The 23,009-nt window shown below is 39.2% G+C and overlaps 1 protein-coding gene across 1 annotated transcript; it reads right to left on the minus strand.

Moving 5' to 3' along the window:
- Positions 1–5,762: 5,762 nt before the first annotated feature.
- Positions 5,763–21,023, minus strand: LOC132148986 (serine/threonine-protein kinase tousled-like 2). Its single transcript, XM_059557834.1, has 20 exons — positions 20,866–21,023; positions 19,184–19,255; positions 16,569–16,635; positions 16,386–16,429; positions 16,190–16,288; positions 15,752–15,859; positions 15,574–15,666; positions 15,112–15,222; positions 14,816–14,952; positions 13,705–13,857; positions 12,477–12,543; positions 12,288–12,385; positions 12,062–12,143; positions 11,710–11,801; positions 10,188–10,277; positions 9,820–9,989; positions 9,566–9,701; positions 9,281–9,392; positions 9,058–9,165; positions 5,763–7,250 (listed from the first exon to the last, which is right to left on the minus strand). Exons 1-20 carry the CDS (start codon positions 20,974–20,976, stop codon positions 7,077–7,079), a joined length of 2,124 nt encoding a protein of 707 aa, XP_059413817.1. The 5' UTR covers positions 20,977–21,023; the 3' UTR covers positions 5,763–7,076.
- Positions 21,024–23,009: the final 1,986 nt, after the last annotated feature.

Consider the following 23,009-nt stretch of genomic DNA (forward strand, 5'->3'; position numbering starts at 1 on the left):
TTATCTTTGGTCTGTATTCAATTTATCTATATGTTAAAATGAAAATAAAAGGCAAATTTATATAATATTTTGTTACATTGTAATGGCTGTATATATAGGCTACACATATCCCTGAACTAAGTACACTTCTGCAGCTGTTATTATGTTTAAATGAAAACGAAAGGAGGCAGTGGTATTTGATATCCCATTTCGTTTTATTGTAAATATACAGAGAGGAAAATTGTAGTAGCCATGGTCAGCTGAGTGAAGTTATCAATTACGCTGCTGTTTGCAGATTTACTGGACTTGCGTCGTCGCGGACATCACATTCACGACAAATGCACAAGGTCTGAACTACCGAGGATGCACGCCCAAAATCAGCGTACTATAGTACTGAGAAACACGTGCAGACCTACGTCACCAGTCTATTGGTCTAATCTTCCCGGTACTTTACACCGCGGTGGAAATGCGGAAAGCAACAGGTCTGGGGGGGAGTTCCTGGGGAAAAAAGTTCCTGGTACAAATGTTCCGGGTAATTTCGGTGGAAACGCAGCAAGAGAGTCAGGTTATGATGCAATCGTTAGCCTATTTTTACAAAAACTGCTTCTTCGGGGCCATAACGTAAGATACAAGGTAATGGGGCCTTTTATACATTTTCTTGTTTCTTTAGAAATAATTAATGGACAAATGGGGTCTTTAAATGCCTCAGATGTAAAGTTATTCGCTGACAAAGTGACGCCAAAATGAATGAGAGTCAATGGAATGCTAACAGCAGGTGGGGGTTCGCTAGCCGATGGCGGCGTCCAGGGAAGTCCCCCTGTGTTTAACCAGACAGTTACGCGAGTTTCACCAATCAGATGCTTCGCTGTAGGATTGTTCAGGATTGTGGGCAATGAAGTACTTATCTAAGACATCGCGAATAAAAGGCATTTATATCTCAAAACAAGGTCAGTGCCCCATGAACTTGTGGCGTTACATACAAATACAAAAGCATTTGGCTCAGCTTCAGACTGAATAGGTCAATGATTCATCCAGCACCCATCCAAACTATCTGAATAGAACATTAAAGGGGAGAACATTAAACATTTCAGAGATTTCACAACCCATTCCCAAGTACTGCATACAAAACAAAAACACACTTCAACCATTGAAATCCACAAGCTGTAAGTCTAATGCCTTACCTTTCCAACATTACTTCAGTGACTTTCACGTTTAATTTGACTTCAGTGATGTCCTTCTACAAATGATACGCAGTGGGAGCAGTTGTACATTTTGGTGTACAGCTGATAAATTCAGCAAATCCACTAAATCAAATGCGTATAATCAAACAATCCATTTTGTTTATGTGCAAGTACTGTAATGTGAAAACAATGCAGTTTTGCATTTTTAGCTCTGTGATATAGACCTGATGCAAGTAAACAGAAAGCCGAAAATGCTTTTAGTATGTTTTATAATGGACAACTTAATTTATTTTGGGGACACAACTGTAATGTCTTACATTGATTAAATTATTCTTACTAAAAAACTGCCAAACTACTAAGTAAAACATCCGATCCAGATGATTTAAAAAACATATTAATAGTTTCAATTAACTTTTATTTTAATATTTTTATTTTAAAGTTCAAGATTATGTATTTTTTTATATATTTCTATTTTGCTTTATTTTTATAATTCAGTACAAATGGCTAATTTAAACCTTTTATACAGCATCTGTCAACATCCAGTAATATAGAAGACAAATGGATTAGTTTCCACTGTTATGCTGATGATACTCAGCTATATATCTCAACGAGACCAGATGAAACTCAAGATTCAAGATTTTTATTCGTCACATACACAATTATATATAGCATTTATAACTAGCGGTGAAATGAGGACAGTCCGCTCCATGGACAGTGCAATTATTAAAGAAAACAACACCGATGAAAATATAAATAAATATAGCTATGTAAGAATGAAATAAAAGTTAACAATAAAAATATAAGAATAAAATATAATAAAAAGATGTATATTGTTGAATTAAATATAGAACGCAAAATAATGTGCATGAAAGTAAACTGTAGTCTTAAATATTAAGATACACAGGGATGTACAAGTGCATATGTGCATTATACTGTAGTCTTAAATATTAAGATACACAGGAATGTACAAGAGGCAAATGTGCAAACAGGTTGACACTGTCAGTGTGTCTATGTGAGGTAGTGAATGATTAAGGTCTTACCAAGCGTGCCGCACAAGCCCTGAAAAGTGAAGCCAAAACGTCTCGATCGCCCCCTGGTGAGTGGTCCTAGTATAGGTCATAAACCCCGCCTCCCCGTGTTATTCAATGGGACGCGAGACCAACTAAACAATTAGATTACCCTTCAAATATCTTTTTTCCGAAGCTGTTTTTTGTCATTTACTGTAGTTTGTATCACTCTAATGTAAATTCAAGTGTTCGTTTTTAAAATAAGTTGTTTTTTAGATAGTTATTTAATGCTCTAAAAACGGTGGTGTGACGTCGTGATTGACAGCTGTGATTGACAGCTCTCTGGAGGAGGCACTGAAGCGTCAACAGGCTTTTTTCATGATCTTCGGAGGACTGAGGAGATTGTATTTACCTTATTTTAATGAGATTGGAGTGGAATGGAGCAGACAGAGTTCACAGGAGCAGGACTCCACTTCCAAAACAGTGCAGATTACGGTATGTGCATTCTGCGAGGGAGAGTGAGGGCGGGGCACAGGGGCGGGGCTGTTGATTTCGCGGCTTTAAGGCTTTACTTCCTGCTTGCTACTGCGCATAGCTACTGCGCAGAACTGGTCCCTAGATCGCTATCTGCGCAGGCGCAAGTCCAAGATGTCAGCGCCATATCGGGACACTGGCGGCTTCAGTTTTGACCAATGGAAGAGAGCGAAGGCGAGTCGTCCATCTTTTTTTTACAGTCTATGGGTCTTACTGATAAAGTGAACATTAAGTGGAGACATGAAGATGTTAAGAGGCTGGTTTTGAGTTTAGGAGCCTGATGGCCTGGGGGAAGAAACTCCCCCTGAGTCTCTCTGTTTTTGACATCAGGCTACGGAAGCGCTTACCAGATGGCAGCAAAATGAAAAGATGGTTACTGGGGTGGATAGAGTCCTTGATGATTTTAACAGCTCTGCTTTTGCAGCGTTTTAGGTAGATGTCCTGCAGAGAGGGGAGAGCAGACCATGAGATGTGCTCAGCTAAGCACACAACTCTCTGCAGGGCTTTGCAGTCTTGACTGGAGCTGTTCCCATACCACACTGAGATACACTGAGTCAATGCACTTTCTATAGCACCTGAATAGAAAGTTTTCAGGATTGCTGGTGAGACCCTGAATTTCCTCAGCTATGGCAGATGGTACAGTCGTTGCCTGGCTTTATTAACCTGTGTTTGAATGTGTGTAGTCCAAGTCAGGTCCTCGGAGATGTTTACACCAAGGTACTTGAAGCTGCTCACCCAGCTACGAAATATGTTACCTGTTTCTGATGCAGAAAAGCTAGTTCATGCATGACAGGACTATTGTAATGCACTTCTAGGTGGCTGTCCTGCTACAGGTAGTCCAAAATGCAGCAGCTAGAGTCAGGGCCGTCGCTAGTGGGGTGGTGACGATTATAGGGGCTCATGGCCGGGGGGGGGAGGGCGGGGTCTAAAGACGCTCAGGACAGTTGACAGAACGCTGCTGCGTGTCGTCACGAAAGCGTATCATTTTCACGTGTTATTAAGCCTTGCCACTTGCCAATTTAACCATTCAAAAGACTTCAAACACAAGATGCGGAAAAGAACTGCTGCTGACTGAGTAGCTGGTTACTCGAGCGCTGTGCTCGGTGCGCACGAGAGAGAGAGAGAGCCGCGTCTCACAGACAGCGACACTGAACCGAGCTCTCATTTGTGAAGTTCTCCTTTAAGTTCCTCCTACACCTCAACGAACAAAAACAAATTGCAGTTTAAACAAACAGAAAATGATGTGTAAGAGCCCACTTCAGCACCGTGGTGTTCTGGTGTTCAGGGCTCACGCAGAGAGAGACGTCTCAAAACACTTGAACACCGAATTTGTCTGTTTTTGCTCTTGTACCGACAAATACACAAAAAAATATGTGAAAATACCCGTCATGGATAGTATGTCCGAAAAAACTGTCAGTTATGTCTTAAGTTAAAGTAAACAGTTGAGAAAAAAAATCGCATGTGTATTATATTGGATGCATTCATTGTCTCAAAGTGACCACGCCTAATTTAGCTACTAGCTGCTGTAATGTTATTCCAATGAAAGAAAAATTAAAAAATTAGAATGAAAGAAATATTTTTTTTTTACTAGTACGTGCAGAACACTATTAATTAATGTATGTAAGTGAGTATAGCAAAATAAGAGGGGCAGCTGTGGCCTAATGGTTAGAGATTTGGAGTTGTAACCCAAAGGTTGCAGGTTTGAGTCTCAGTGCTGGCAGGACTTGTAGGTTGGAGGGAGTGAATAAACAGTGCTCTCTTCCACCCTCAATACCCATGGCTGAAGTGCCCTTGAGCAAGGCACTGAACCCCAGTTGCTGGATATATAGCTGCCCACTGCTCCGTGTGTGTGAAACTCTGAGTTCTTGTAATATTTTATTACCATTTTCTAAACTATAGCAATATTGTTATAAATATATAAACTGATGATGTGAGAAATGTTGAAGGTTTCTGAATAAATTTTAGTTTGACTGTATATTTAATTTTTACAGTGCTATTTTACATTTAATTATTCAGTTTCTGTACCTGGACACTTACAAACTTTAAAAAACTTAAACACTGTGTAAATAGCACAAACAAATAAACAGAACGAACATACAAATTAAACACTTTCAGACAGGGCCCACTGGTACAACCTGCACCGGGGCCCCGCAAACCCCTGCTACGGCCCTGGCTAGAGTCCTTACCAGGTTAAGAAAATATAATCATATTACCCCAAATTTACAGTCTCCGCACTGGCTACCTAAGTTCCATTTCAGTTACAAATGATCATTACTTGCCTATAAGGCCCTAAATGGTTTAGCTCCTGGGTACCTAACTAGCCTTATACCACATTTCAACCCATCACGCTCCCTAAAGTCACAAAATGCTGGACTTTTGGTAGTTCCTAGGATAGCAAAGTCCACTAAAGGAGTTAGAGCTTTTTCACATTTGGCTCCCAAACTCTGGAATAGCCTTCCTGATAATGTTCGGGGTTCAGACACTCTCTCTCTGTTTAAATCTAGATTAAAAACGCATCTCTTTCGCCAAGCATTCAAATAATATATGTCTTAAATTGTGAGTATAGTTGTGTCTGATCAAATGCGCATTCTTGTTCTTTAGCTTGGGTTAAACTAATTAATTTTACTTTGTTGGAACAGCAGCTATGCTAATGATGTCTCTGTTTGTTTCTATGATTTACATCCCGTGGTAACTAGGATTTACATAAGCTCCAGTCTGGATCCAGAACACCTGAGAAGAGATGATGCTGACCCCCTCAGAGGACCTCAGATGATGCTGACCCTGAATCAACAAATAGAACTAACAAATATTGCTACAAGTGTGACTGCATCATATAATAATTGCTGTTAATAATGTTAATCGTCTGGCTGACTATGTCTTGTATTAATTTTTCTGAAAAATCCTGTCTTATGCACACAAACTGACAGTAACCACTGATAAGCTACTACTAAATATTGTAGAAGTGTAATTTTCTGTAAAGCTGCTTTGTAATGATTTGTATTGTAAAAAGCGCTATACAAATAAACTTGAATTGAACAAATAAAGCAGACAACACAAAGTATTAATAACCAATAGCATTTAATGATCGCTCTAAGTTCTGCCCTTTACCCCTTGAATGAGCTCCATCCTCTTGAGAGTTCTTTCCCACAAAAAGTTGAACAGGATCAGGCAATTAGCTGTATCACCAGACCTAAACATATACAACTGTGTCATTTTTGAACATATTTATGTCTGTGTGGTTCGATGCGAGGCACAAGACTTTTAGTAAATGAAAAATAAAATCTAAGTTCATCTCCATTTTCAACATTAGATTCTTTCCAAAGACAGGATGTGAAACCAGAACATACTTTGGGGATGGGGGATTTCTCAGTGTCGCCAAAAAAAAAAAATTGTATTCATAACAGCATAAAGCAAAAAAAAAAAAAAAGAAGTAATAAAAAAATAATAGAGAAAAAATGAAATAAAAAAAACTGAAGTCAAACAGCACCACCTACTGGTAGAGCTCAGCTTTGGTCATAGAATGCGGTGAAAGTGAGCAGGACATAAAGACAAACACCTCCAGAAACAAACATCTGGGCTAGACCTGTCCATTACATCTCTCACACAGTACAAACATCTGATTCCCAGCATAGAAGATCAGCTAACCTAGAGGTGCTGATGCTGATTTAGCCTCAGCAATTATGTGATCTGATGGCAGTTCAGAAAGGCATTTTAACTAGTGTTAACTATTGTCGAAATGAACCCACTGACAGTATTGCTTCCAAAAGTTCATAGATCCGTTCCAGATGCAAAAAAAACTAAACAAAAAGGGATAGGAAAAGGAGACCACGAGAAAGGAAGATGGGCCGGGACGAGCTTGGTGTCAGCAGAGAGCATCTCCAGATTCTTTAGGGATATTGTACACTTAAATGCACATTAGTATGAGTGGGCTTGTCCTGTCAACGGTGTTGTCATGTAAGAAAAAAATCACACTGACCTCGTTATAAATGTGTGTTTATGTGTGTATGCATGTATTTGTGTGTTGTGGGGTGCAGGGCATATACCGGTCTCTTTCACCAGGCTGAGCCGTTGCAGTTCGGTCCTTCTCACAGGTTATACTCCCTCTCGCTCTGGAGCACTCACAGGGCGCTTTTTAGTCCTCTCTCATCCAAAAAACACAATAAAATAAAACAACCCTCCAGATGCCTGGGAGAGGAAGAAGGGTGGAAGGGGATGTTTTTTGTCTCCATCCCTCTTACCCTTTTCCTACTGCTCCCTTGCTTGGCAGGTAAGGGGTTTGAGACCCCTTCCAGTGCATTGCAGAGAGGGGCGGGGCAAAATGCAATTGCCCCACACCGCCTGCTCCGGTTGAAACCAGCAAGGATGGATGGGGCTCTCAATTTGAGGCGCTGCTGTTGGAGGAGCTGGAGGTGGAGGCGACAGCCATGCTGGAGTTACCGGTGGCAGCCACTGACTTGCGTATGTGCGGGAGGAGGTAGGGATCACTGGCCAACTGGTGAACATCGATGCGATCCTCCTTACGGTACACCAAACATCTGCGGATGAAGGCCTGAAGTAGACAAGAAATTCATTAGAAAGTGTTCAGTTTATCATAAAATGTTCAAGTAGAAAAGCATCAACACCCATGTGTGGAAGTGGTTTAGCTGAAGGCAGGTTTGTGCAATTAATCTAAAAATCATACAGAATCTACATTTCTAAATAAAAGGAGTCAGATAATAAACATTACTGTTCCAAAGACATGAGCAAATGTTAGCCAATCTGACTTACTAAGCGAATAGTCATTATTATAACAAGTCTCCTAGCAACACAAAACCACATTAATGACAGAATCCCACAACCTTCCTTGTGCCACTGAAGTGACCACAGCATTTGCTGTTGAGCAAGTTGTTAGCTAAAAGGATAACATGGGACAAACAGGGCATCAGAAAGCAAGAGGAAAAACACTGAGCAAGACATGCATTTTTTTTTCAGAAATACATTTACATTTACATAAGTATTATACACACCAAGTCTGCATTTTTTCTGCAAAAGGGAGTCAATCCCATAGACTCCCCATGTTAAAATGCCCAACTTTACAGCAGAAAAAAAAAACATGTTTACAGTCTGGTTCAAAAAATGATTTTGGTATATATAGGTAATTTTGCCCTTCTTGACAACTTTGAGGGGGGTGAATTTTTTTATAACTCATCCGTTTTGATTATATCAACCCTTAAAGTTCTGTATAATTAGGGGCGCAGCAACTTGAGTGACAGGTGGATTGCCACTGCTGTCAAGCTAGGTGGGTGTGGTTTCAGCAACCAGCTCCCGCCTTCTTGCCCATTTTCGATTATCCGGGAGTAACATGCTGCCAAGATGGCGACGGCCGCCTACGCCCACTTTTGGCTTCAAAACATTCTTCAGAAACCTATGGGTGGCGTCACAGACACTACGTCCATTCCTTGTGAAGTTCACTCAAATTCTTGAATCAATTTTGTTTGACAATCCTCCTAAGGCTGTGGTTCTCTCGGTTGGTTGTGCATCTTTTTCTTCCACACAACTCTGTTAACATGCTTGGATACAGCACTCTGTGAACAGCCAGCTTCTTTGGCAATGAATGTTTGTGGCTTACTCTCCTTGTGAAGGGTGTCAATGATTGCCTTCTGGACAACTGTCAGATCAGCAGTCTTCTTCATGATTGTGCAGCCTAGTGAACCAAACTGAGAGACCATTTTGAAGGCTCAGGAAAACTTTGCAGGTGTTTTGAGTTGATCAGCTGATTGGCATGTCACCATATTCTAATTTCCTGGTGGGTTTTTGTTAAATGTGAGCCAAAATCATCACAATTAAAAGAAGCAAAGACTTAAACTACTTCAGTCTGTGTGCATTGAATTTATTTAATACACGAGTTTCACAATTTAAGTTGAATTACTGAAATAAATTAACTTTTCCACAACATAATTTATTGAGATGCACCTGTATATTATATATATATATATATATATATTACTGAGCCCAAACATCTGTATGGTACTATTGTAATTATTAATGCAATGTAGGAACTTTCATTTTCTGTGAAGCTGCTTAGCAACAATAAGTATTGTGCTATAAAAAAGTGCTATACAAATGGATGTGAAATGAATTGAACCATTCCAATAAATATGAATAAATATCATAAATTTAAAGAATTTGGGATTTATAATTTGTCAAATGTGGAAAGTAAAAAAAAAAGGTTCTAAATCTCTAGAGATTTGTTAATGGGGCAATGTAAAAAGGAGTGATGGAACCCCAGTAACCCTTTTTTCATGATACTTCAACAATCCTGAGACTAAACCTCTGCTCTGAGATCACACCATGAAAGAAAGAAAAAAGTGAAGTACCTTAGCCTCAGGTGAGACTCCTGGTTTAGGAGGAAACTGCACCTCTGTGGCTTTAAGAATAGTGTTCTCCTGGAGGATGTCCTGCTGGGATTGATTATGACCGAACGGCTGTGTGGTGAAGAAATTTTTTTTTTAAATGAGGAAAGAAAGGTACTAAAATCTCAGTGGACAGTGACTAAACAGCAAGTGTTTGAAAAAGTATGTGTGTACGTGTCTCTTTTACCTTCTTCCCATAGAGGCACTGGTAAAAGATGACTCCAACAGACCAAACGTCCACTTTGTTGGAGATCTTAGGTGGCTCTTTACCAACCACAAAGCATTCTGGGGGAAGATACCTGGAGCACAATAAGGCGAGAGATTTGCATTTGGGGCTCAGCTGTATATCCAAACATTCAGACCATAAACTATGTAATACTTCCTTAAAACAAGAGTCCGTTTTAAGTGTTTTAAGTGCATTTCAAGATTAATTCAAGTAGCATACAAATCCCAGTAGCAGCAGAGCACTCACCAGTATGTCCCTGCCCCCTGTGATGTCAGCTCCATGCCGTCTACCCCATAGTTGTCGTCGTCCATAATCTTGGATAGCCCGAAGTCTGTGATTTTTATTTCTCCACATGCTGTGCCATTCACCAGCAGGATGTTACCTAGCCAAACAAGGATCAGTGTTCAACGGTATCATCTTGCACCCCTTTTCATTAAAATGGTGCATATTCTCATGCTTGGCCTTGTACAGAAGAGTTGACTGGTCTGTGCATGTCACACCTGGTTTGAGGTCGTAATGGATGATTGGCGGCCGGATCTCATTTAAGTACTTGAGGGCATTGACGACCTGCATTATGATGGATCGGGCCTCTTTCTCTGACATTAGCTTGTGCTGCTTCAGGTAGAAATCTAGATCGTTCCCCTCACAGTACTCCAGAACAGTGCAGAATCTAGAAACAATGCAACAGAAAACAAGGCCTCTTTCATCTCTCCACTTTAAGGAGTGAAATAATGGAAAACCATTGCAAAACTGTCAAATTACCAACAAAATTAGTGAAAGTGACTGAAAGCTTGAAACAGGCTTCAAATCAGAGACATTCATTTGTAAACTTTCCACATTTCAATAGGACAAGAGCAAGTTTACTCACGAGTCGGTGTCCAGGGAGAAGTAGTCATACAGTTTGACTATTCTAGGATGGTCCAACTCCTTATGGATCCTATATTCTCGACAGGCATGCCTAGAAAGCATTTCATGACCATCTTAATCCAACTAGCAGTTAAAAACATGCCCTGAATTATCTTTTCATTGACAGAAGACTTTAAATAGGTTTGAATAAAATAATGGGTCATATGTAAATCTTCAAACATAATAAGAACAAAAAATATAAATATATTAGGTCTGACCAATTTGTCAAATTCCTACATAAAACTCACAAAATTCAATCACAAGAGTTGTTCTTATCAGAGCAAATGAATGTTAATTGTAAAATACAGCAGTCCGGACATTACCATCATTTAACTCTCCACCCAGTCCCTTTCAATCTGTAGTCAAACCCAGATATCAGAGGCCTCGTGTATAAAAAGTGCAGAGCAAATCAGGATTTATGAAGGCAAAAACTGACGGGAAAATATTAGGCGTACACCAAATGAAAAGAATGCGTGCAAACATTTTGCACTCACTTATAACAGAGATTAACCAACATTGTTTATTGAAATTTAAAGGTAAATACAGAGTCCCAGTTTGCATTAATATTTTATTACATGCAAATGTCATTTAGACATTTTACAAACCGTTCACAGAATTTTTTTTGGAAACTAACAAACATTTACAATAAGGATTATTTTAAAGCACATCTTTATGAATGAGGCCCCAGCTTCCCACAGTCTGGCTCAGGAAGAATAGCGCGTTCTGGGAAACCAACCACACTTGGCTCCTAATGCTGAATTAAAATGTGCATCAACTTTTAACTGTTTCCCCACCAGTATTTTTGAAAAAAGTTGCCAGCCACTGCCAGCGATTTTGATGATTTTCACTCAACTTTGATGGCCTCCAGTATATTTTGCTATATGAATATTTGAATATGCAGTACACCAAAATAAAGATCAGAGCCTCTACTTAAAAAAAAAAAAAAAAAAAAAAAAAGTTTTATTTTAGCTTTTTTTTTGTTTGTTTTTTTTTTTTTAATCAACACTTGAATATAGGTAGGCCTCATAAAAATGCAAATCGCATTTTTATCAAAAACTACATCTGGATAATATTCAGCATGATTATCAAAGCATAAATCCAGTAAATTGCTTCCATCAATACTTCTAAAGCTTGCACAGACATACACCACTTCCTGGATCAACCTTTTACCCTGCAACATTATGCAGTTTTCATTTATATGCTGTCTTTTGCTGATGATCGCATTATTTTTCATATCTATTTACATAAGAGATCACTTGTTTCTCTGTCCTGTTCATGTGTGTTTTTGTTCAGGAGGTTTTGTACTCGTTCAGAAGATGTGTAATAGCACACCCACCCCCTCCCCCAACTGTAAACAGTGAAAACACCAAAAGCTGTAAAAACTCATCATTGGCCGGGAAGCGTTGTCTTCTAAATGACGAGATAACTTGTCAATGGCAGGGAAAAAGTTAAGAAGCAAGGCTGGAAAAGATGTTTGTGCTTACTTGTGGTAATTTTCCTTCTTCTCATCTCTCCAGTTCTTATTAAGCTGGTGAATCTTCACAGCCACGTACCTCTGCTCCATCAAATCAAAGGCCTGGAGAAACAGAAAAGAACAGGAAGAAAAGGTCAGACTTGAAACAGCAACAATTAATCTAGCAAACGCCTCAGAATGGTTGATTGTTGATTGTTTTCTTTTTTCATTTTATTAAGCTCCCTCCAGCTGATTTTGACAACAAAAACATCCCATGTGAACGTCCCATGATTTTAAAGGTCTTAAAGTCAACCCACAGACTACTTGATTATAAAAAAATGTAGATTTGTAAATTCAATTGTTTCCAATCACAGATCTGTTACCTTGTAGACCTCACTGAAGCCTCCTCTACCCAGCAGATGCAAGAGCAGGTAACGGTCATTTAGCGTGGGGTGATCTTTAAACCTGACAATCGGAGAGACAATTACACCATCATTTAAATCCACCAGTGTTTAAACTCAGAAAATTCTCAAAAGCGCTCTAAAAAATAAACTCTGCGCTGAAACCAATAATGGCAAAAATGTGGAAATAAACTTTGAAAGTGCATACTGGGAGTTATCTTCATTGTGGATTCTTTTGAGCTCTCGGATGTGAAGATTACGCACACGCTCCAACCGTTCCAGCTCCACTTGAATCTCTGCTTCCTCCTGACACACACACACAACACCAAAACATTAAGGCTTGTCTCCATGACAACACAAAATTAACCGCACCTGTACTATGTGATTATATGAATACCTTCTTCAGGTGTCCGAGTCTCAGTTTAAAAATTTCTTCCTGTTCATGGTATTCTGCTAAAGATAACCTGTGAGGACACAAATTACGACAACATCCAATTAAGCCGAATTCCTTAAACTACTCTAGGGTGGCTTTCACAATGGCAGTTTAGTACGGTTCGCATGAAAAATCGCTTATGTGAACGCTGTCATCGGACCCTGGTGCGCACTGGGGTACCGAACCCGAGACTACCTTGAGAAGGTGGTCTGAGTTCGGTTGCTCCTGAACTGTGGCACGGTTCGCATGAATGTGCAAGCAACATAGACTCGGGTGTGCACTTGTTCAGGAAGTAAAGTATCCCGCGCATGCGTAACACTGTCGATATCATTGTTTCCTCAACACACAAGAGAGCCGAGGTTGATTCCACACACTCCTAAAAGTCAAAATAAATAAATTAAAATTAAATAATTTAAATAATTAAAATTAATTACTATACTGTGCATAATAGCACCAAAATAAAATAGAAAAAAATTACAACTATGCTCAGTCGCGTTGTGTTCTCCATGCCTTTTCCGTGTGCGTTTGCGATGACGTAAGGTGACTGCAAACGCACCTGGGTTCGATACAACTATTGAGAGTGAAAGCAGACCAATGTTGCGTGCGGCGCAGGGAACAATCGCGCTTGAGCTGCAGCAAACGAGCCCAGAGCAAAAGCCTTCTAGGGCTGCATGATTAATCACATGAGATTGTCATGCGTGTCTCGTTAGTAAAGCCGGTTCTGTGATTAGCGGTAAATGTCCATCACCTGCTTTCTAAAGGAGTGGCACTTAATAGACAGAGCCGTAGTTCGCTGACAAGCTACGTAATATCGCGTTCATAATCGCAGATGAATCGCATGCGATTAGGGGAAGTTGTGGCCTAGTGGTTAGAGAGTTTGACTCCCAACCCGAGGGTTGTGGGTTCGAATCTCGGGCCGACAATACCACCACTTAGGTGCCCTTGAGCAAGGCATCAAACCCCCAACTGCTCCCCGGGCAGCGCAGCAGAAATGGCTGCCCACTGCTCCGGGTGTGTGTTCACAGTGTGTGTGTGTGTGTGTGTTCACTGCTCTGTGTGTGTGAACTTTGGATGGGTTAAATGCAGAGCATGAATTCTGAGTATGGGTCACCATACTTGGCTGAATGTCACTTCACTTCATTAATCGTGCAGCCCTAAACTACTCCAAGCCTGACATGCCAGAAAAACATACATCTCGTTCTCTGCGCCATTGCTCTTGCTCTTGCGTTTGTTGGGTTCCAGGTTGGGAAGCGGAGTCTGACTGGCATTGGGTGGTTTTTTCTTCAGCAGCAGTTTCCTCTGTCTTTCTATGTCCTCTCTCTGCCCATTGACTCTCTCCTGTTGTCTACACAAAGACAAAGTCATTTTTATTTTACATAACACGTTTCAAATTTTTCTTTTCATTTAGTTTCAGTTTCATCATTCATAGAGTTCAACACATTCTCCATGCATGTTTGTTTGTTTTTTTTTTAATACTTTAATACTTTCATATACCAATAAAGGCCTGTTAAACATTTCAACTGGAATGAATGGGTGTTAATGTGTCTATTCAGACTGACACAAACATCCGCATGCCGTAAATGCCAGAGATTTTTATTTCTGTAATGGTGAGGTGTTCCAATCTCTTTTCCATCCGACGATCTGAAGATTCATTCTGAGTATTTTGCTAAGCAGAAGAAAAAAAGCAGAGGAAGAATCCGGAACAGCTATCTTGTCTTTGCACTGCTGTTGGTGTTGTTGGATAGACACCACAGATAATACAAAAATCCGAATGACTATTTGAAAACACGAGGTTACTTGATGTTAGGGGCTGGGCGATCTTCCCAAAATATAATCTCTCTTCTGATTCGCGCTCTTCACAATTTTGAGATGTACTATTGAGAATATCCAAGCCTATATGACTTACCTTTTTGAACTATTTAAAACACAGTATAGCATTAAACAACCAAAATGGACTTTAAAGCACGTTTTAACTGTGAAGAACAAGTTAACAAGAAGTTAAAATACAAAAAAGGTACCCATGTACAGTTTGTAAAATCTAATTTTCATTTGAAAAAAATCTTGTTTGTGTATCAAGTCCATGTCACAAGGCTCTGTAGGTCAGAGCACATCCTGAAAGCAGCACATTCATTTATCATCAGACCTGAACAATGTCCTGAATAAGCTTTCAGTGGCGAGCTCTCCACACGCACATGAGTGGAGTGAAACTGACCACATTCTGTCAGCACATGTGAAGTGTGAGTGTATGCAACATCTGACTAGCCTCTGAAGTTTGAGAGTGTGTGCATGTGCAACTCACGTACTTGACTAGATTCTGAAAGGCGTAGCCATCTGTCCACTGCTCGGTAAATGAGGCTCCATGCCGGACGGTGGTGAAATGGCCCAGACGTAGCCGGTCCTGCATGCTCTTTTCTCTGCATGCAATTTTCTCCTGCTTAGACTGAAAACATGCCCACAATTAAGCAATAACAGAGAACACTACCATGGACATGCAATGCACTGTTTAAACTGGATAAAAACTAAATTTCCATCATCATAATAAAAACGTAAAAACATACATACAGAACCCCACCAAACATTAACCATTACATACATTTACCTTTTCAATAAGCAGTTTCTTACTCATGGTAACACATTTATTGAGTCGCTCTTTACATCGTTCCAGCATCTTCTGCTGCTCATCAATCTGTCTGCGCAGGTCACAGTTTACCTGCAGCACATAAAAACCCCAACATAAGCACTGTATTCTCAGCAGTACATCTCATTCATGTAAAACATCTGACTGACTCCAAGTGAAAAGATTCATATTACAATCACAGCTTTGGACATCAAAAGTTAGGGATAGGATTTTTTTATTATTATTATTATTATCATCGTTTATGATCACCAAGTCTGTAGTCTTAGTGTCACATGAGCGTTCAAAAATCATCTGATTTGCCACTCTGCATTTACTTGTGCTTTTGTAAATTGAACAGCACCACTCTTTCCACATGGTACATTCTCAAAAAGGGTTTGCAAAATTTCAAGATTTTAATATCGATGTGTGTGAGCAAAGCCATACCCTAAGCAAGTCGTCAATACGGCCCTCTTTCTTCTCCAGATCCGAGCTCTTACTGCTCTCCAGTGCTGCTAACTTCTCCATTGTCAACTCAGACTGAGAAAGAGCAAATGAAGGAGGATGTCAAAGTGAGGATCTGAAAGTGTCTGTGAAGGTGAGTGTGTTTTTGGTAGCGTGTTACCTGTGTGGCTAGGTGCTGAGTGTGTGTAGGAGCTGGCTTGTGTGAACAGGAGGAGTGGGAGTGGTCTGCATTTACTGAGCCGATTGAGGAGGGGCTTCCTTGCTGCACCTGTCAGTCAAAACCAAAAACCTATTTCCATCAACACAAAATGCAACCAAAAAGGCTCATTGTTAATGAGACCACCACTCTGCACTAACCTATAATCATGATTTTTTAAATATATATAATAATAATTACTGCTACTATGACAGTATATGAACAGAAATGTAATTATAACTTCTGTGATTATAATGCTTGTACTGAACTGCTTCTACACAGCTACAGCAATAAACAGCATGGAAAATGTGTAACGTACACTATATTTATCCCTGACTTCTGTTTCATTTGATTTAAATTATCACAAGAAACAAGAGGTTTGGCAGTAAGAAAGAGACTCACGGGAACAGGAGGGTTTGAAAGAGAGTGCTGTGGAGAGGACCAAGCCACTGGAGGGATGCCACGTGCTGGACTGGTACCAGTACCACTACCCCCTGCAAACTGCACACACAAACAAATATTTTAGACGTTTAAATCAGAGAAAATTAGCATGAAAACAAATTTTTAATATCAGAATAAATTAACTACATGCCCCTACCTCAAAATAATCACTAATTTTGTGTCCTCTCCCTCCTCCTTTCCCTAGAGAAAAAAAGAAAAACAAATCTGAGCCATAGTCATTATAAGAAACAACACTCTAAAAGAAAAAAGGTAACATCCACTTGCTAAGAGAATCAGTGCATTCACCATCCATTACATCAACAGCATTACTCAAACTCACCCTGGTTCTCAAAAGGGTCTCCTTTCCTTTTACGTGTTCTCTGGTCATTAGATTTCTTTTCTGGGGTCTGACAGAGGGAGGGAAAGAAAGAGAAAGCGAGACAGAATTTGTAAGCTGCCAGGCAAATGCAAGAAACCATGACATCATCTCATTCCACAAGCCCATTCATTCCAGAAGTTCCCATTGAAATGTTTGAGTCTACGAGCTCATACAACCTGAAAGACTGGACAACAGCATCCAAATACAGCAGAGACGCAACAATCTCTGCATGTCTACGTGTTTTTAAATTAACTGCATCTGTTTTAGTTTGCGATGTCTAGTAATGCAGTTTTTAAACAACATGGTTTAGTGTTCTTCATATTCTTTTCCATTTCATTAGAATAAATTAAAGACTTTTTGTAATTGCCATTTACACCAATGATGACATCTACACGGTTTTAATGATCTTACTCTAATTGTATGAGAATAGGCGAGTCCACATCACAGCAATAATGATAAAGATGCAGAAAAACAATGATGCTGCATTATTTGAGAAAGTAGTACGTTTGTGAACATTAGTAGCACCTTAAAAGGTTAAAACCATAGATATGTATAGGTAGATGCCTCATTAGACAGCTCCAAGCACATAGACACGTACACCATCTTGCAACGGTCAACTTGATGTCATTGACCATAGTGGTCAATGAATATTCGAAGATGCCACAATCCCGCACAGCCAATTGTTGTAAAAACTACCAGGATCTGAATTCCTGAAGAAATAGGATAACCTTTCAAGGGTGAGAATGAGAGAGGGGCAGAACCATAGATATAAGGATTGTGGCATCTTCAATTATTCATTGATTATTATGGTCAGTGATGTCAAGTGACCCTTCCAATATGGCGGACGGCTTACGTATAATAGCCCATACAAACAGTCGCTAATGAGGCATCTACGTATACACATCTATGGTTAAAACTATGTGACTTGAGAAGGCAAACTGATGTTCATTCAGCTGAAAGAATTCCTGTCACGCCACAGAGCGTGCTTCAGTTTTCCATTAAATTACAGTGTATTTGTCGCAAATCTATGTTAATGTGCATAATGAATTGACCCTGATCTGGAAGATTGTTTATTGTGCATCTAATTAATCTAAGATTGTTTATTGTGCATCTAAAATATTTAGACCGCTCCTTAATGCGTGTGTGATTCCTCATACCTGTGAGTTGCCAGCGTGGTGCTGCACTTTTTACCCGATGTGTGACTGCCATATTTTGTTATTTTGATCAGATAATCATCACGTGTTTTATAGAATAGAAGCAATTAAAATGTGAGAGTATGCATACAATGTCCATTTTATGGTTGGTCGATGTCTGCCAAATTGGCATCAGACGATGTCTACAGTGAAACACTGTGATGGACGATGACATCGGGGGTGGGGTTAGGGGTGTGCCCGAAGCGTGAAACAAATAACGTATTCTATGGAGCCATTAAAAGGTTAGCCACTTGCTAGTGGTAGCCTGTTGAATTAAAGTACATGAAAGTTCACTTAACAATTACACTGAATAAGGAGAAATGTCTGATAGGAATATGATGGTGAATTATCTGCAGATCCTGAGTAACAATGACAAACATCTACTCCTGTAAAATGTTTGGCAAGTACTGGCGCTCCCTATAGAGTCCTTGTGATTGCAAATCTCAAAGTGAAAGTGAAAGTAAAATGAGATCACGCAATTGAAACAGTTTCAATAGTGGCTCCCTGATGCCTGCAATTTATATACAGTCACTTATACTTACCAAACGATATGATTGCGAGAAAAGTTATTGAAATGTTTTTTTGTCCTCCCATCTCGTAGGCTATTTATTCCCTTTAGGGTTTCTGTAGTACACTTAATTTCCTTTCCGAACACGGAACTGGGATGCAGCGGATTGCGGGTGAAGGAGGGGTAGGAATCACGATGTCAGCTTAATATCAAACGGCCCAGCCCTACTCCATATGTATGTAATTTCATTGCTCTGTATGTTCTTTGTCTAGATATTTACAGATGGTTAAAGTGTGTTCATTTCAACATCTACTAATACATTTATTAATTTTGAAGTTGCTTCTGTTAACATTAATAAACCATTAACGAACTTAAATGATCAATATATGATTCATATTTAATAGTAATATTTTTTCTCGTGTAAAAAGTACGGTTCAGTACATTTTTTTTTTTTTTATTAAAGCACTCTTTTAGTTTTCGTTCAGTATTTTAAAAACTATTAGTTGATTTATCTGTATCGGACAGTATGGTCCAACCTAGCTATCAGTAAAATCCACTATCCGCCAACCTCTAATCATGATGTACTAACTGTTTGGCTGACCAATGACAGATGTGCGTTTCACTGATTAACAAAATCCAGATGCTAAATATTAAATAAATGAGCAACTAAATCCAGAAGTCAAAAAAAACATAAGAAACAAAGTATTTTCCAACCAGCTGCCCTGGGTGATATCAATAAGTGAAATAAAACATGGCACCATATACAACATTTGAACACCGAGCTGGACATCAGTTGACAATGGCATCACACACTCCGGACAGAAACAGAGATACTTGTGACTTAACAACTGTTTGAGCTTCAGCTGTGTACTAACCTCCAGCTCTTTGTCACTGAGGGAGCCCACGCTACATAAGCTCTGGTTAGACGACTCGTTTTGTCCAGAACCCTGCAGTGAGGAAGACAACAGATAACAGGATTTGCATTTCCTAAAGGAAAGATCAGTGCTAGGACAAAACAACAGCAAAATGTTCAAGTCTTCAGTTCCTGTGAAAATTAGACTAAAACAAGTCATTTTGATGTTATTACAGTTTTTGGTGATTGTAATAAAAGTATAATAGTAAATAAAGCAATAGATAAGTAATACGCAATAAATAATTGCAGGAGATTGCAGGAAATAAACTTTTTATTATTTCATTTCAGCCATTACGTTTTAGCTAGTGGATTTTCACCTACAATCAGCACAAAAGAAGAGCACAGATTGGGACTTTTCCCTGATCAGTCAGTGCCTTAAACTTGATGTCTGTCTCATTTTCCTATTTCAAACACTAATTCCTTCCCAAATCTGCCTCTAATTCTCTCTCCTCTTCGTACATTGACCTAGAGGTAAATTAATTATCTAAAACTGAAAAGTGTTTCATCATTTGGGTGAAGAAATTAACAAAAAATACCCACTAAAGTAGCTCTTGTTCTGTGAGAAAAGGTTGCATATATGCGCAGAGTGGCTTTTGAATCATTATCTCAGTTTTAAATGATTGTTATTAATGAGCCTTTGGTAATTCAAATACGCTTGTGTAAATAAAGCCTTCCTGCTCTGAAAGTGTGACAGATGCTGGTCATTCTGGTCAGTTCAGGCTAAAATCCTCCACAATCCAATAACAGAGCGATAAACATCCCAGAGCTGCGCACCTACTGATGCTTTTCAATCAGCTCAGTTGTTGAAATTTCTCAGAGCATTTAAATATAGTTTTGTGTTCGCACACAACAGATACACCAAAATATTAATTCATAATTAATAATAAACAAATTATTTTTAGTTTCAGCTAAAGTTATTGAAACAGTATACATGCACCAATTTTTGTGAATGAATCCATTTCAGATTCTGAAAGGTCTGTTTATGTAAACCATGAACTTTGCAATTTTCGAATCGTTTGTTTACATTTTGCATACGTTCAGCCATTGCTATTACGTCTCAAGAGCTACTGAGAGTATAATTATAATTTTTCACCTTGCCTTAAAGGAAAGCTGATAAATGTGTCAGAAAAGTTTTATTTTTTGGCAAATATTCAGTCTCTTCCACGGACCAGTTCATAAGATGCAAATAAATCACATGCATATTTGTTCAGTAAGAAGGTAAAAGAAGTAAGTAAACAAAGATTATTTCAGGTCACATTGATTGAGGTGTTAACATTAAGGCTTTTCAATCTGACTGAGCCATCAATCCCAGTACTAACAAATTGTTTGGGTGCATGGGAATGTAGATAAAGACGTTAATTACCTTTTCTACAATTACGCATTTTGACTGTGTCAGTGTCTGTTTAGTCAGCACAACGTGGATAAGCTACAACAGGTTAACATGTTAGCTGTGTGCAACTTGAACTTAACTTATAACTTAATGCTTGAAGCAGTCCCAGGGCTTAGACAAAGACACAAATGAGTGAAGATGATGTACCGATGGATGCGGTTTACCATGATGGGGAAGGTATGTGCAGGAATGACTAATTATCATAAACAAATAGAAATAGGAGCAGAAAAATATCAGTTTGAGACCATGCAGACCTTGGCAACACCGACTCCTGTGAAACGGGCCTCTAGCAGCTCCTGCCTGCGAGGATCCAAGCTGTGCAATTCCTCCATCATGGCTGTGAGAGAGAGGAAGAGAGTGTGCATGACATTATGTAGCCATAGTGATGCTGACAGATTGATGGGACAGTAATGTGTGTGACATGTTGAGTCACGTGTCCTCAATACATGTTTTCCAGAGCATTCTGAGATTCATGACTCAGCCTCCCTAGCACTATTCCGTCATTAACTCACTTCCACCTAAAGCCATCTCCTATAGATAGCATACGAGGAAAAAAAACCATGATCATGCAAGATCTTCAGATCAATTCATGTCAAACCACATGCAACACGTGGCCTGCGGTGCATTTAAGAAACATTGATTTTTAATCAATCGGACTTGTTTTCGACCAGGAAACAAATGCAATCAGTGCAAAATCATACACTATAAATAACATGATCTGAGAAGGTGGCTGACGAGTACGAAAAAAACAAAACAATTAACGTTACACAATGAACCCTAAACAACTCTATATAACTTACTTTCTAACCAACCAACCAAATTATACAACGTTAGAGCAACCACCGATTTACATTTTAATTCAATCTCACCCGTTGCACGTATAACATGGTTTAAACACCTAATTCTACGGAATTTGTTTCCACTTATTCCAGCATATTGCATATCATTTCAAGAATACATGACGAATTGGCATGGTTAACAAGTAATAATACTGGCTACATGATCATGTGTGCGATTGATGTAAAGAACGGATAACACACAGAAAAACTGAAAAAGGACAAAGAGTTTCGCAAAGGATCAAAACAAAATAAACTGCATCTAAATGCCGTCTCAGTATATCTTTACCCCTGGGTTTTGCTTCTATTGTCTGTTGTTTCTACACTGCCCTGCAAATTCTTCTGCTAATCTACTTAAACCGCCACATTTGCCTTTGTACCTGTTTTATTGGGGTTCTTTTCTCCTTCTTGCCGTTTTATTTGACCTCTTTTCTTCGACCGTTCTCCTCCTCTGGTCTCCCGTCTCGCCCTTCCCGTCTCAGCCCGACATCTTAGCGCTAGGCCTTGGCTGAATCCCCGACGCTCGCCTGCGCTCGGTGCCTGCTGTGTCGCCAGGGGACGCCAGCTCCGCGTCCTACCGTAGTCCGAGGACTGCGAGAGCTCCGAGGCCTTGATCTCTGAACCCGCCTTTCTCCACTGGCCTTCTGTGATATCTATGTTCTACCAGATCTGTGGCATGTGGTACCTCTCTGCAGATCCACACCTAATGATTTCCCATCAAAAACGAGGCGATTCGCTTCGAAGTTAGTTAATCGTTGTCTCGTTTAAGATATTTTGTTTCTCGTTTGTCTTCGCAGCTCTGGGTCAGCACCGAACCGGGATCATGTCTTGGAATGACAAATCGGCTCTTTAAACTCAGTTCCACCCTAACATCTCTTTTTACAATTATTAGTTGATGCAGATGAAATAATCATTTTCTAAATAAGATTATCGAAACCAGAATCGGTTCGGTTCTCATTTTTTGAAATGTAAACAATAATCGGTAAATCTCATATTTTCTCGTGAGATTGTGCAAGACAGTTCTACCTTTCAACCACGCCCATTTACATTAGCAAACACTTAATGAAATAAAAATAAATAAAAGAATTCTGTGCTTTTATTATAGGATTTTAAGCAGTGCACTTGCAGCTTTATATATATATATTAAAATCCATATATAGTTGGCGATATATATATAATATATATATATATATATATATAATTAATTACTATTGGTATCATATCTCAAAGCATGTGCAAAATATGAATAAAAGTTCAATGAGAATTTATTTACTACAATCAAGTGTCAGGAAAATAGTCTGATGAATGAAAAAATTTGGATTTTCACATTCGATTAATTCATTTACATTGATCCAGTTTGCAATTATCCCTGATATTTCTAGCTTTTCCATATACGCGAGAATCCAGTTTCATTTTGTGATCTCAAAACAAACCATAATAATTGAAGAGCCCATGAAATGAAACATTGGAGTTTTGTGGCTTTTAGCCATATATTAGCTATGTAACTGGTAAATGAGAAAATAGAAAAGATCAAAAAAAGAAAAAAAACGAGTAGCTGATAG

This window comes from Carassius carassius, chromosome 9, assembly GCF_963082965.1.
Source record: "Carassius carassius chromosome 9, fCarCar2.1, whole genome shotgun sequence".
Classification (NCBI taxonomy): domain Eukaryota; kingdom Metazoa; phylum Chordata; class Actinopteri; order Cypriniformes; family Cyprinidae; genus Carassius; species Carassius carassius.

Coding starts and splice junctions, on each gene's coding strand:
- LOC132148986 (XM_059557834.1), bottom strand. CDS start 20,976: ATGCACACTCTCTTCCTCTCTCTCACAGCCATGATGGAGGAATTGCAC. Junction 19,256..20,865: donor CAGGAGTCGGTGTTGCCAAG/GTCTGCATGGTC, acceptor TCCTCACTGCAG/GGTTCTGGACAAAACGAGTC. Junction 9,166..9,280: donor AGTGCCTCTATGGGAAGAAG/GTAAAAGAGACA, acceptor TTCACCACACAG/CCGTTCGGTCATAATCAATC.